Source organism: Bos javanicus, chromosome 16 (assembly GCF_032452875.1).
Source record: "Bos javanicus breed banteng chromosome 16, ARS-OSU_banteng_1.0, whole genome shotgun sequence".
NCBI classification, from domain to species: Eukaryota; Metazoa; Chordata; class Mammalia; order Artiodactyla; family Bovidae; genus Bos; species Bos javanicus.
The window spans coordinates 29883917-29899670 of NC_083883.1; the positions used below are offsets into that span (position 1 = coordinate 29883917).

Genomic DNA, 15754 nt, shown 5'->3' on the forward strand with positions numbered 1-15754 from the left:
AGAAATGCAAAAGCCAAACTAACTTCAATATTTTAAATACTGAATAAAAAAATTCAAATAAAGGATAGATAACATATAGTTAAACTTCCACGCCAGTATTCTTGCCTAGGAAATCCCATAGACAAAAGTCTAAGCCTGGTGGGTGACAGTCCATGGAGTTGCAAAGAGTCGGACACAACTTAACAACTGAGCACAAACTTCTGTTAAACCTGGTGAACTGAATATACACAATTACATCTGATCCTCAACGATACCCCACTAAAAGGAATAAGGAAGCTAATTTAGAGAACACTGAAAAGGCTCAGGAATTGAAGATACCAGGTTCATTAAAAGTTGGAGTCTAGATAAAAATAGGGATTTGGGCTTAAAAACTATCTAAAGAGCACGTACCCTTACCTACCCAACCCCAAGCAGACAGATGGCTACCTTTCCCCTACTTTAGCAGAGGCAGTATATACCGAGAACACAAATCACATATACTCAGGTGGGAGGACATTAGCCTAAGACTAAGCTGCAGGACTGAAAAGAGAAATGAAATGAACGTTACCCTAGTAAATGGTAAACGACTTCCACCCATGCTCCCTTCTCCTGTCTACTGCCAAAATATTGGCAGCTAGATTCATACACGCCAGGCAGGGGAAAGGAATATTTTCATTAAAAAAACTGGCCTAAAACACCGGCACATACTGGTTTGAAAGGTAATGATATTTACAGATCCTCAATGAAACTTCTGCCTCATCACCTACAATAAAAGCTGTACTCAAGGTTAGAGTTGGCTCTCCAATGCCTTACCCTTTAAAGAATGAATGCCCAAGGATCACCCAACATTTGAGAAAGCTCCCAACATGGTTGGGGGCGAGGGGGAGTGTAAAAAGAAATTTTCCAAAAGGAAAAAAAAAAAAAGTCTACAAGAAAAGGAATTCCAGAAGAAATTTCAACATCACAGAGAGGTGAAAGAAATTTTCAGGATGACAGTAAGTAGAGACTCAACAAAGGAGAAAGCCAAGACTGGATCAAAAATTTAAGACATCTAGGAGAGATGTTTTTTTTAAAAAAGAGTTTACCTGAGAACAAAGAAAACAAATGATAATTACTTCTAACCATACAAAAGACAAAGAGTTTGCATAAGAACCAAAATATAATCAAAGTGCGTGATCTGTCTCGGCTATAAATAACACAAATAGAAACAACTGAGTGATTTAATCACAAATGTGGTATCATAAAATTGGGAGTTTGGGAAGGAGGAAGAGAGAGGCACATATATATAAGTTGCTTTAAAAAAAAAAAAAAGCAGCAGCAGGAAAGTGAAGACAAATACCAGGAGAAACAGTTAAAATAATGGAAAGTGGCTGCCTTGGGGGAGAGGGTCTTGGCGATGGGAAAAGAAACAGGGGGATGGATATTTTTCATTATAAATTTTATATTACAACTTGGCCTAATTGCCTTGGTTTCCACTTTGATAAAAAGGTAAAACGAATAAACATATTTGCTCCATTTCAGTAATTAGTTCGTAAGAGATTACAACATGTGGTAGGCATAATACTCCCCTCAAAAGACATCCACATCCCAATCCCCACAATCTATAGTATATTCCTGTGAATATATTAGGTTACATGAAAAGGGGGAATTAAAGTTGTAGCTGACCTTACCCCAGACTACCCATATGGGCACAAAGTAGTCACAGGAGTCCTTAAAAATGGAAGAAGAGAAAGAACAGACAGATGGAGGTATGAAGGTGTTACGCTGCTAGCTCTAAAGATGGAAGAAGGGGGTCACATGTGAAAGCATGCAGGTGACTCCTGAAGGTGGAAAAAGCAAGGCAACAGATTCTCCCCTACAGTCTCCAGAAGGAACACAGCCCAGGTGACACTTTGATCCTAAGCCAGTGAGACCCATTCTGAACTACTAACCCTCCAAGACTATAAAATAGTATGTGTTGTTTCGAGCCACTAAATTTGAGGTAACACATTTTCCCAAGTTAATAAAGATAGAAACGGCTTCTAGATCTGTTGTTGTTCAGCTGCTAAGTTGTTTCTGACTCTTTGTGACCCCATGGACTGCCGCATGCCAGGCTCCTCTGTCCTCCACTATCTACTGGAATTTGCTCACATTCATTTTAATTTCGTCAGTGATGCTATCTAACCATCTCATACTCTGCCACCCTCCTCTCCTCCTGCCCAAAATCTTTTCCAGCATCAGGGTCTTTTCCAATGAGTCTGCTCTTCACATCAGGTGGCCAAAGTGTTGGAGCTTCAGTTCTTCCAATGAATATTCAGGGTTGATTTCCTTTAGGATTGACTGGTTTGACAGCAATTCAAGGGACTCTCAAGAGTCTTCTACAGCACAATTAAAAAGTATCAATTCTTCGGCTCTCAGCCTTCTTTTACAGTCCTACTCTCACACCCACATGACTACTGGAGAAATCACAGCTTTAACTATATGGACCTTTGTCAGCAAAGTGATGTCTTGGCTTTTTAATACGCTGTCTAGGTTTCTCATAGTTTTTCTTACAAGGAGCAAACATCTTCTAATTTCATGGCTGCAGTCACCGTCCACAGTGGTTTCAGAGCCCAAGAAAATAAAATAAAAATGTGCTTTCACCTTCCCCCCTTCTATTTGTCATGAAGTGATGGGATCAGATGCCATGATCTCAGTTTTTTGAATGTTGAGTTTCAAGCCAGCTTTTTCACCCTCATCAAAAGAACCCCATGACAGTATGAAAAGGCTTCTAGATTACATTCCTATTAAATTTTAAGTATTTAACTTTACAGTTCTAATAAGACAGCATAAATAATTTTGGTAATAGTGTTATAATCACAGCGACCACGCCCAAAGCACTAAATGATTACCCTTCCACCTGAAATTAATTATACAAAAGGTTATTAGTCTCACACATCAATTGCTAGAGTAAGTTTACTGATAAATATTTTTATTTTCTCTCTGGAGGGAAAGATAGAGAAATATAACAAATTATTTCAACGTTCCTTCTAGTCTTTATCTTATGAAATGAAAGCTAATAAAATCTATGGGTTGGAAAGGATATTAAAGATAGATGGCTGAACTGCACAAAGTTCAAATCCTCTCTACATAACCACTTGGTCTACAATAATTTGTTACTGGACACATCATACAACTTATGTGAGGAAGGGAGAAATGAAAGTACAGAGTTTCTGTATTCTATGAGTGTTATCAGCTTAGACAGTATAACTATAAAATATTTTATATATCCCTCACAGTAAGAGCAAAGAAAAAAATCTGAGGCAGATACATAAAAGATTATGATAAAGAAATCAAAAGCATAACCACCTAGTAATTGTTAACATATGCTTGAACACTTCCTGGTGATGGGAATTCATTGTCTCAAACAGTCTATTCCATGTTTGGATGGATAGCTGTAATTTTTAGCTCTTTATTCTGATTAGATTCTTCTCAATTTTATCCACAGCGTCTATTTCTAGTCCTCGACATTAACATCTAACAGGTCAGACCTCAAAAACAAACAAATGCCACAAAATACTGCACATTATACTTGCCCTGAGTTCTCTATTCTTTAGGCAAAATATTTTCAGCTTATTCACTCATACTTAACTCCTAAAGACTTGTGTTTAAATCTCAGTTCTGTTATTTACTAAGTACAAAATACAGATAACCTTTCTGAGCCTCAGTTTTGCTATCAAAAAATGGAGAAAATAACTTCTCTTTCTTGTGAGGGGTGGAAATAATGTGTTCCAAAGTCTTGACACAGTGCCTTGCATACAGCAGACACTCACTAAGCAGCAGCTATTATAATGATGGCAGGGATTCAAATTCCCACAATATACAAGTTGCTTTCTTCTGAATTAGCTCCATTTTGTCTTTAACTCTGTGAACGATCCCTCAAACTGAAAACAGGATCCAGCGATTGTCTGAACTGCGTGGATGAGAGCAGGACCATCTCTCTCTTCTCTCATTTCAGATACTGTACTTCCACCAAAGCAGCCGAAGCTCAAATCTGTTTTCTTTTGTGGCCCTATCACTGTTGCGTGGCAGAGAACACACATCGAATAAAATCCATCTTTTAGAAATATTAAAATTAAAACCACATTTTTCCCATGTTCAATTAAGGAAAAAAGTGATATATTTTTTATATATTTGATATATTCTTGTACTACTTATAATAAAGTATAATAAATGCAGTATTTCTGAGTTAATGAATATGCAACCCTGTAAACTGCCTAGCCTGCATGAAGTGCTTAATAAAAGTTGATCACACTCCGTAATAAATTCTTGGTAATCTCTCCTCTTCAACATAGGCAGTCACAGGATACCAACTGCTAGGTACTCTGCTAAAAGTTTATAAATAATCTGAGTAAAGGAAGGCAGAATTTAAATAACTGAGTGACAGAACGAGGAAGTAGTACCCCAGGTAGTATTCACTCCAGAGCTCAACTTCTAAATACTTAAGCAGAGAAGCTCTCATTTTAGCTAACTGACAAAAGTAAACATCTTCTGGGGGTTGGTTACCACAGTGTACTCATTTGCAAAAATTCATCAAGCATCACTTATGATTTGTATACTTTTCCGCAGGGGTAGTAAACAAAGGGGAGGCCTCAGGTAAATATTAAAATCACAATAAAACACCCATAAACACATATATATATCCTTGAATACCCTGTATTCAAAGGAAAATTTTAGTTCAGTTCAAATCTAACATGAAATAGCAAATAAGAAGAGATGTTTAAAAGGCATTATATTCCTGGTGGTTATAATTTTCTTTCTTTGTCTCAGGTCTCTGCATCGTTCTATGCTATACACTTATACCTAAAGACAATAAAGAAGAGGAAAATAAACTCAAAATTTAACAGACATTCAGTAGTAACAATTAAACCTGAAATTATCTGAGGCTAGTCCACTTAAGTCCAGGAAGCACACACTAATTATATGTGTCACCGAAGAATAAATTACAGCTTTACAGTATTTTAAAACATTAATGGAGCCATTTATAAAAGTTCTTGGAAGTGCATATATTTAAAGACAGAAGAAAATGGAACCATTCAGTATGTCCATATAATTGCTTCTCTGTTATCAGCAATATAACACCATGTAATAGATAGCAATGTTAGTGGAAATGCATTAACAATTCCATAGAAAAACTGAGTCTAAAACTTTAGTTCCCTCCAAATTTGACTACAGCTTCCTTTTACATATCATACTCTCAAAAACTTATCACCCCACACACACATTACCGCCCCCCGCACACACACACCCCTAGATCTGTCTACTGAAATAATGACCAATCTAGTAGCAAGGAGCGCCCACTGCCAGCATCCTGATTATGGCTCTTCAAATGCCACTTTCCACTAAAGGAACCAAGTCTCTTTGGAGAAATGGCTGACTGCAATGGAGGCAGGAAATGCATATGATGAATCTGGACTATTTCATTATACCAGAGGGCAAAGAAGCTATGAAGACTATTAGTCATGTCAAAGGAACTTAGGAGCCAATCTGAAGAGACCTACCACTTGCTAAAGATGGTACAATTTGAGCATCTATCATAAGAGCTCTCAAAATAGTACCTGGTATTTAGCAAACATCTGCTCAATAACTGGCGGCAATTATTAGTCTAGAATTTTAAATGAATGCAACCACCTACCAGCTAATGGAGTGAGGTAATAAAGTTATTAGAGAAGGAAAACCTCAATTCTAAGAACTCTAAAAACCAAAACACAACTTCCCAGGTAACTATATCCAAGAAGTATAAAGGCTCCAGTAAAGGCAACCAATTTAGTCTGTAACCCAAACAGGTTAGAAAATCAGCTTAATCTTGCTATTTACAATGCCATTCAAGTCCTTATATGGATATGATACCAACTTAGCTTCCCACTTCTCTCCATCAAACTACCTAATCCCTACTTGCCATTTCCCAGACACACAGAACTTTCCCTTCTCTGGAAGGGCCTCTGCTCTCTGGATCCTCCACACTGTGCTGCAGTGCCATTGAGGCTTTAACTCCTTGGACTATAAGTTTCATAACAGCAAAAGGGAATATACTATTCATTTACAGTGGTAGCCTAATATAAAACTGTACCCATAATAAGGATTCAACAACTCAGCTTAGGTGATAAAATGCTAACTTACATTTGCCAATATTTTCATCTATTATTTCATTTTTACCATCAAAAACTAAGAGCATAGGCAGTTGACACAATGGGTTCAGTCACTGGCCTATGATCACTGTGATAGAGATAGAATAAGAAACAGGGTTCCTGATTCTTAATTCAAGTCATTTTCAATCAAAAAAGATGCCCATGCTTTCAAGATTCGTATTTATCCCACAGCAAAAGATAAAATGTAATGTTATTTCTAATTCATGTGAGATACAAAACCACAAAATAGTGATTTATTAAAGTCCCCGCAAGACTGATAAAAATGTCAAGTATTATGCAGGAAAAAGGGTTTTTCACACATTAATTCAAAGGCAGCAACACTTCACTCACCCCACTTTCCATAACCCTTCTGACTGCTTTTAGATCCTTCCTCCCTCCCCTCAACCTAAATCAGTAACCTCATATACTAATAGCTTCTTCACTGCTAACTATGTAATGATCCATGCAAAAATGTACCTTTTAATTGCCAGACCGTTATTTCTCTTTTTAAGTACTTGGATACCACTTTGAGAGCTTTGGAACTTCCTGAACCATACTTATCAATGTAGCTTTTTCCCTCTATGGTGACCTGTAACTAAGTTCCCAAATTACTGGTTCCCCTAAGAGTCTTAAATTTGACAAACATGTTAAAATAATGGGAGGTTTAGAGCACTAAATCGTGAATGTGAGATGTCAAATTTCATTTAATCCAGTCATATATATCTATGTACTTCCCTGGTGGCTCAGATGGTAAAGCGTCCATCTACAATGAGGGAGACCCAGGTTCAAGCACTGGGTTGGGAAGATCCCTGGAGAAGGAAATGGCAATCCACTCTAGTACTATTGCCTGGAAAATCCCATGGACAGAAACAAACTGAGTCTCAAAGAAAAAAGTTAATTGGCTAGGAGTAGGTTAATAGAATCGAGAGGGACTTCCCTGGCAGTCCAGTGGTTAGGACTTGGTACTTTCACTGCTGTGGCCTAGGTTCAATTCTTGGTTGGGGAACTGGGGTCACGCAGGCTGCCTAGTGTATTTAAAAAAAAAAAAAAAGTCCTCTGGAGAAGGGAAAAGCTACCCACTCTAGTATTCTGGCCTGAAGAATTCCATGGACTGTATAGTCCATGGGGTCGCAAAGAGTCTGACATGACTGAACAACTTAAAAAAAAATTAAAAAAAGAGTCCAAACTTGACTCCCAAGTAATGCTAAATTTATTGCACATTAACAGTGTTTTAATTTTTCAAAGAAGACACTACTACTATCTTCAAATAATACAGACTCAGAAGATAAAATTATTCATTGTTAGTCATGTGGCAAAAGTTAGGACCAGAAGTTCATTCTTCTCTATTCTTACACATTGTTCTGCTAAGATACACTTTAATCTTATCATACACTGGAAACATAAGTTCCAAGAATAAAAATTTAAAGTAAAATATAGTCATATAAATTTTACAAAAACCACCAGGTTTTTATGTAAGTGGTAGTATATCATCACCTCAGGAAACTCTAAATTCAAGCCAGTGATCTAAGGGTCAAGTGTTCCAAAACTCATTGCTGCTGCTGCTGCTAAGTCACTTCAGTCGTGTCGGACTCTGTGCGACCCCATGGACCACAGCCCACCAGGCTCCTCCGTCCATGCGATTTCCCAGACAAGAGTACTGGAGTGGGGTGCCATTGCTGCCTCCGCCGAAACACATTAGCCATTACCAGTTCCCCAAACTAGCAGAGGGCTGAACTAATAGTGCAACGACCATGAATATTTCAAGGGTAAACTTTTGAATAGAAAATGCAGTGAGTATAGATACCAGAGGGGAACTAGGGGGTGGGATGAATTAGGAGAATGGGACTGACATATACACACTACTATGTATCTATATATAAAATAACTAATGAGAACCTACTGGAGAGCACAGGGAACTCTACTCAATGCTCTGTGGTGACATTTCTCTGACATTTCCCACATTTCTTTCTCTGTGGGAAGAAAATCCTAAAAACAGGGGGTATATACATATGAACAGCTGATTCACTCTGCTGTGCAGGAGAAACTAATACAACATTGTAAAACAATCTTTTACCCTAATAAAAAATTTTTTTTAAATGCAATGAATGGAGAATGACTAAATTTTCTGTAAAATTTATACAAGAAAGGCTATCATCAGTCTGCACAATTATTTTCAGAGAAAACAAGTAACTTTTGAATGTATCACTAGTTTCAACGACTCAACTTCAGCTAGTAAAATATGTACTCCAAAAGGTACTCCCTCTGGGGAAAGGTCATAAATATGCTGTTTTGGAATGTATATAGAACCTAGCAACCACTTTTAAAGTTTCATTTGCCGATGTTTCTCCCTGTTTGTCTGCCCCACGAGATCTAAATATCTCATCAGTCTTTCCTACTGACAAGGTCATGTGACTCACCATTTGACTAAGTGAATCACCCAATTAAAAAAAACAAAACAAATCCAAGACCACAATTTTGGTCTAAGACAAGATTTACTACAACTAATTGTGAGAAATACAGAGGCTACTTTTAGGCCTTTATGTGAGAATCCACTCTTGGACACTGGAAAAATTTTAACCATCTAGAAGTCGCTAGAACACAGCAGCTATCCCTTCTCTAATTTAGAGTTTGACAAGCTAGAAAGGATTAGCTTAATACTTCTTTCTCTCTGCCATATCAATACTGCCAGGTGATTAAACCCTATTCGAGTTTTGGATCCCCAGAATGAATGGAAAGCGTTAAGAATAGAACCCATGAAAAAATTTCTTCCACTATAGGAGGGCAAAAACCGGTGGTTCTTACGTGCCAGTCACAAGAAACAAGAAAAAGAATGCGACTGTTAAAAAACAAAAAATCCCAGATTGGGAACCTCTGGGAAAGAGAACTCATTCTTCCATCCAGGATCCTGGAAAACCGAGAAACTAAATCTAGGTAACCTCCGGGAGGCAGGACCCGGAAAGCTAAACCAAGGTTCCAGGCCCCTAGGGGTGTGACCCAGTGACCAAGCGGATAGTGACAAACTTCGAGTACCCCCAAGGACAGAGCCCAGCTCCAGTCGCCGCGGTCCCGCACGGGTAGGTCAGGGCTACTCGGGTCCAGTCTCCCCAAGGCCCGGCAGAGGCGGCGGGGGTGGGGCCTGTCAGGCTCACCTTTGAAGAAGCGCAGCGCCAGGCCGTATAGCTCCTCCAGACCGAAGCCCCACCGCTGCTCCAGCCGCCGCGCCTCCTCCGCCGCGCCCCCAGCCACCGCCTCCCCAGGCTCCGGCTGCTCCCCTGCGGCGCCCGGGCCCCTGCCGGACCCTGGAGGCGAGGGCGGCGGCAGCGGCGGCGGCAGCAGCGGGGCGCCCTCCGCGCCGGGTCGTTCCTCCGGGTCCGGGCTTAGCGTGAGGCCGTCGACGGAGACCTCGAGTCGCTCTGCGCTTAGCACCGCCGCCATCTCCGCCTGCTGCGCCTCCTCGGCGGGGACAGGCGGCGGCCACGTATCGACTTCCTGCTGACCTATGACCTCCGCTCACCAACACCGGAACTTCCGCCGCTGAGTAGGCGCTAGAGTTCCCGGAGAGGGGCTGCGGCCTGGTGCCCCGCCCCCACCTCGGGGGTCTTCTGTGGGCTGCGCCCCTTCACCACCCGCCCCGCCCACCACCCCGGCAGCCTTCGAACGCCCCACCCAACCCTCACCCGGTTCCCTTCCGGCCCTCGTTCCTCCCGGAGAGTTGGTGCTACGCCCAGCGGCCCCGGCCCTGCCGTTCTTTCCCGCAGCTCGCGGTGTCCGGCAGGGGCGGGGTCGGACGGGACCCGCGTGCAGTCTGTGCGGAGAGGGTGACTCCTGGCGGGCGCCCTACCCTTCGGGTCACACCCTCCCCATTTGTAGACCCTCCCCACTTGTAGAGAGTTGTGTGGTTGGAGTAATTGTTGTAACTCTTAAGGAGATGCCGAGAAAATGCCTTTTTTTTTTTTTTTTCCTGTGAAAGAAACTGAGGCTGCAGAGAAATCCCGCGGTTTCTGAGACTCGTAGAAGAGCACATCCTGGTTTTGCTGGAACTGAAGCTCATACAATTTGTGGGGTCCCTATTTAGTTAAAAAGCAAAAAGTTAGAAGCAGAGAGTTAGGGAAGTGAATATATAGAATGAGAAAGAATTCACAAATGACATTTGAAAGGCTAGCAAAACTCACAAACGTCACACAGGTAAACCATAAAATATTTGGTAACTGCCTGACGCACTTCTACAGGGTGTCAAAAAATCCAGAAACGTAATTTTTTTTTAAGATTAATAATGCTCTTGACAACTATGTATATTTATTTATCTGTGTCTCTAGACTTTCGGGGCACCATTTACAATCATTTCCCCCCCTGTTTTTGTATACTTTTGATCACTTTGCTATAACAGTTATTTTTTAATGTTTAAAGAAAATAGAAAAATCAGTATTGTCTTTTTAACATGGTGATCACAATTGGTTTTTTATTACTGTTTATAAGTTTTAGCTTCGCAACTTACTACTTTTTGAGGAGTATTGTCAAATTTGGGAAAACATGTGTGAAGCTTCTCTCATATATGAGTTATAATATTTCAGGATGTTTGGCTGTTTCAATGACAATTTATCGCTTAGTTTTTCTTGGATCTCTAGTACTCTAAAGGGAAAGATTTATCTATGTTAAGGCAGGGTCTCATTAATCAAGATGAATAAAACATGTGACTTCACGTACAGACTTACTGTAGCACAACTGCAGTGGATCAGGGCCATATGTCTGCCTATTGTCTGGAAAACTTTAGTCAAAGACTAAGTTTAACCTGAGAAGTGAGAAATGCTGAAACGAAAACAGTATAAGGAGACTAAATAATAATGTAGTCATCAAGCACACTGGAGGACCTTTAGTTCTTTCTCAAGGGCTATAGATAATATTCTGAGCCATATCCTGTGAGCTGTCTTACAGATACTAAAAAACCAGGAGGAGAAGCTAACCATGTGATGACCAGACTGTACCTAGGGCTTGAGCTGCCACAATTCCGAGAACTGACCCCAAAGAAATGGAAACAAGTGCACCCCAGCCCTGAAGATTAACTGTACCTAAAACAACCAAGATGATGCTAGTCAGACCACTGATGACCAATTTGAAGATGACTGTGCTGTTTCTGCATGTAGCCCCCCGCCCCACCCTACTCTGTCTATAATGCTCTCACCCCCTGCTTGTCAGGGGTGGAGTCAGTCTTTGGACAGATGTCTGCCACCCTCCTGCCACCCGCCCAGTCGCCAGCATCTGAAATAAAGCAAACTTTCTTTTCTACCAACCTGGCCTGTTTACTGGCTTTTGAGTGGCAAGCAGCTGGACTCCCCACGCATACCTTTCAGTAAAACAACTGCAAGTTTGTTTTCTACAGATACAAGAATTCCAATATATTCCATTTTTATGCTTCACACAAAAACAAAAATAAGTACGGTGCACTTACAATTGAATATAAGACATTACTTAGATTCCTGATGAATGAGAACCTTCATTTTAGGTTAGGCATTGAGAAAATTGATCCCTCCACTTAAGAGTTGTTTACTTTGGAGAGTGGGGAGGATTTTTTAATGGGCTCGTTGCTCCTTTTCTTTCAAACCTTGTTTCTCTGTCGCCCGTGTATTTCCTGTGCCCGGCATCACAGAGCTCTTGCCTCTAGCCCCGTACCTCTGTGACATGGTGCTGGCTGAGTTGGCATAATGGGCAGTAGGTGAATTCCAGAAAGCCAGTCCTACACCCACAATGAATAATAATTTAACAGTAGATGGAAATGACTGCAAACCGTCAATGCATGCCACTAAACCCAAATGAAATATATCCCTAAGTCAATTATTGTTTCCTTAGCCAGGTCTCAAAAAAGCCAGTAGCTATTCCTGCGCCATTTACTGCAGAAGAGAAATGATGGAAGTTTGAATACAATGTGACGATGGTCTTAAATAATTTAGAAACTTTTACAGAAACATTTGACCTAGTGAATATATTGCCAGGGTCTCTCCAAGGGCTTTGGAAGTGACCCGAGCAAGTGAGGCATCCTGAAGCTTAAGCTTCATTAATCTATGGTAAACCCACGTCTCAAAATGAATTCTGCTATTCCAAGCCCAGTGAGTTTTTCCACTTAGCTGGGATCTTCAGATTTAGCTTTAATTATTTAAAAAATATGCATGTTAGAATACAAGGCGCTGCCTCCAAGAAGTCATATATACATTACCTTTTTGTAGTCTATCTTTAGTATTCAGTAACTTTTGAGGGTGATAATGAGATGGTTAAATATAACTCTACTTCCTAGAATTACAGATTCTGCTTCCCAAGTTTACTATAATAAGCATTTCTTTTGTGATCAGAAAATAATTTTTTCCAAAGCACTGTAAATATTAAAGCCTATAGAACACACCTAGAAAGGTGGACAGGTAAAATATGATACACTAGTAATTATTGACTTTTAAAAATTGGTTTGGACTTTAACATATTGAAAATTCTTGAAAATCTGCTCATCCTCTAGAGCAAACAGGTAAACCTCTTTCTAATGTAACCATCAAAGAATGCCCAGTAGGCAGTTGCTCTTAGTGACTAAAACAGAGTAGGGAATATAATTTTCCGTTAACAACTCATGGTGGGAAATGAGTTCCAGACATTCACTATAAGAGGTCAAATTTAACGTGTATGAGAATCACTCACGGGTCGTGTTAAACTGCAGATTCTGACTTAGGAGGGAGGCCCAAGAGTCTGCATTTCTCATAAGCTTTCTGGGCTGATGCTGCTGTCTACAGACTGCATTTCAAGTGTTTAGGAAACTTTTTCTCATCGCTTTATTGAGGTATAATTAACATCAAATAAACTGCAAATATTCCAAGTTCACAATTTGATGAGTTTGAACATACAAATACCTGTCAGACCCATTACCACAATGAAGATGACAAACATGTGCATCACCCTTTCTTTAGTGCCTCCCTCCCCCAAGACATCTCAGTCAATAGTTGCTCGAATGTGCTTGTCACAGTAGAATCTGATTTCTATAAACAGTTCAGGGAAACTACCTCTATTTCCACACTCCTGTCTTTTATATGTGAGGAGACACAGAGTTAGCAAAAAGGTATATTTTCTGAAACCTTTCGAATATCTTCCCTAAGTCTGTTTCTATACAAAAGAGTGCTTTTTAACCAAACAACTTTGTTGTGTGGATTTCAGTTAAGCACCATCACATTCAGGTGAAGTGTTACCATTTGAAATCTACCAAAAATTTCAAATGCTTTTGAGATGTCTTCCCTAAAATCAACTTTTCCCTTTGTTCTCTCCACATATTTTCATCTTCTCTGTAGACTAATTAGATCACCAGACAGAGACTAGGTTGAATTGTATGTTTCCTGCTTCATCTGGTGAATTCATTATTGGTCCTTGGTAAAATTTTCCAGTTAGTCTTATTTAGTAATGATAATTATAGACTTCCCTGGTGGCCCTATGGATAAGAATCCACCTGCCAATCCAGGGGACATGGGTTCGATCCCTGGTCTGGGAAGATTCCACAGCAAATAAGCCTGTGTACCACAACTTCTGAGCCTGTGCTCTAGCAACTAAGAGCTGCCACTACTGAAGGCCGCATGCTTCAGAGCTGCACGCTTGCAACTACTGAGCCCAAGTGCTGCACCTACTGAAGCCCATCTGCCTAGAGCCTGGGCTCTGTAACAAGAGAAGCCACTGCAATGAGAATCCGGTCTCCCATAGGTCAGAGACAGGCTTGCACACTATAGTGAAGAATAGCCCCTGCTCGCCACAACTAGAGAAAGCCCACAAGCAGCAACAAAGACCCAGTGCAAAAAAATAAAAATAATAACAAATTGTTAATGATCAATACTATTCCTTTGTGCTGCTGCTTAGTCGCTCAGTTGTGTCCAGCTCTTTGCAACCTCATGGACTATAGCCCACCAGACTCCACTGTCCATGGGATTCTCCAGGCAAGAATACCGGAGTGGGTTGCTATTTCCTTTTCCAAGGGATCTTCCAAGGATCGAACCTGCGTCTCCCACATTGCAGGCAGATTCTTTACCACCTGAGCCACCAGTGATAATTATTTTGTACTCCTTGATTGGAAGCACCTGGAGACCAACGGCTATGGGACATAGCCCCTAACACAGGACGGGAAACATGGTAGTCACTCCAGATGTTTTACTGAGTGAATGAATGAAGGTATAATTACATCTATTACATGCAGTAAAGCTCAGCCTACATTTAAGGAGTGCCCCATATGCTATTGTAGGAAATACACAGATGAGAGGTTCTGGTGTCTGTAACAAAAGGATCGCGGTCCAGTAGTTAAGAACATGAAAGAAGCACTTATATTATGATCAGTACCAGTACTGGAATGAACTCAGCAATCCGGTGACTTTTTATAAAATGGGGATGATAATACTATCCACCTCTTAGGCTGTTGGGAAGACTGTATGCATGAATATGTGTAAAGCACTTAGAAAAGGACCTGTCAGGCATATAGTGAGCATGAAGTAAATTTGGCCACTATTATGTACAATGTTTTATTAAAACGTAGAAGAGAGGAGTTCCCTGGTGTTCCACTGGTTAGGACTCTGTGTTTTCACTACCATGGTCACAGGTTCAGTCCCTGATGGGGGAACTAAGATTCTACAGGCCATGCAGACAAAAAATGTCCAAGAAATATTGCACACCGGAGGCCCATCAAATGAAGCCTGCCCACTAGTGTCTTCTACCTGGCTCGCAAGAGTTGGTCCCTGCAGTGCTTTAAATCTGAATCAGTTGCTAGCATTTTAAAACTTGGAATTTTTTTAGACAGAATTTTTACTTTATTTACTTTTTGGCCTCGGTACACAGCTTATGGGATCTTAGTTCCCCAACCAGGGATCAAACCTGGGCCCACGACAGTGAAGGAGCTGAGTCCTAACCATTGGCCTGTCAGAGAGTTCCCCCTAAAAATCTGGAATTTTAAGTTAAAAATTCAGATATCTGAGTTACCTTAAAACATTAAGAAAGTTGGTGGCACTGGCCTGGCACTGGTGCTAGACAACCATGAGCTAGAACTTTGTAGAGGCTGCCTTCTTAAGAAGGGACACAAGCTCTCAAGTTTGCAACAACCCCCCTCCCCCAGCCCACTGGGACAGACACCGTTCTTGGTGTTTAGTGTGGGCCTGTAGCTTGGGCTACTGCTCATTTTATATTGACTCAGTTTATATTGCTACTTGCCTGGCTGTTGTAGGCATTTGTGTTTGGAACTTCCTAATGCAGAAGGAAAAGAATGGTATATTGCCAGGAGGGTTTAGAGATGGCCTCAGAGAGGAGATAAGTATGATCACTGTGCATGCTTACATTAGAGGAAAGTAGAAACGACATTCCAGGCAGAGGGGATACCATTTGCTAACTTCCTGAGGGTTAAGAGAGCTGGCAGGTTTGGTTAGCCTTAGAGAAGTGGAGAAAAGCCTGAAGAGATAGGAGGGGTCAGATGTGCAGAGCCTAGAAGGGTAGGCCAGAGGCAGTCTTGAAGCTGGTGGGGAGTCACTGAAGGATTTTATGCAAGGGAGTTTCACAAATAACTTAGGCAGTGGTGGAAGGAGAACCTGGAGAGGAGGCAGGCGGTAGGGAGCTCAGAAAGAAGCTGCTGTTAGCCC

The 15754-nt window shown here is 40.9% G+C and overlaps 1 protein-coding gene across 1 annotated transcript in view; it reads right to left on the bottom strand.

The window, feature by feature from the left end:
* Positions 1 to 9647, bottom strand: part of ACBD3 (acyl-CoA binding domain containing 3) — a 38100-nt gene extending 28453 nt beyond the window's left edge. The window contains exon 1 of the mRNA XM_061382400.1: positions 9275 to 9647. Within this exon, the coding sequence (XP_061238384.1) occupies positions 9275 to 9560 (286 nt within the window). The 5' untranslated portion in view covers positions 9561 to 9647. The remainder of the gene's footprint in view (positions 1 to 9274) is intronic.
* Between the last annotated feature and the right edge of the window lie 6107 nt (positions 9648 to 15754).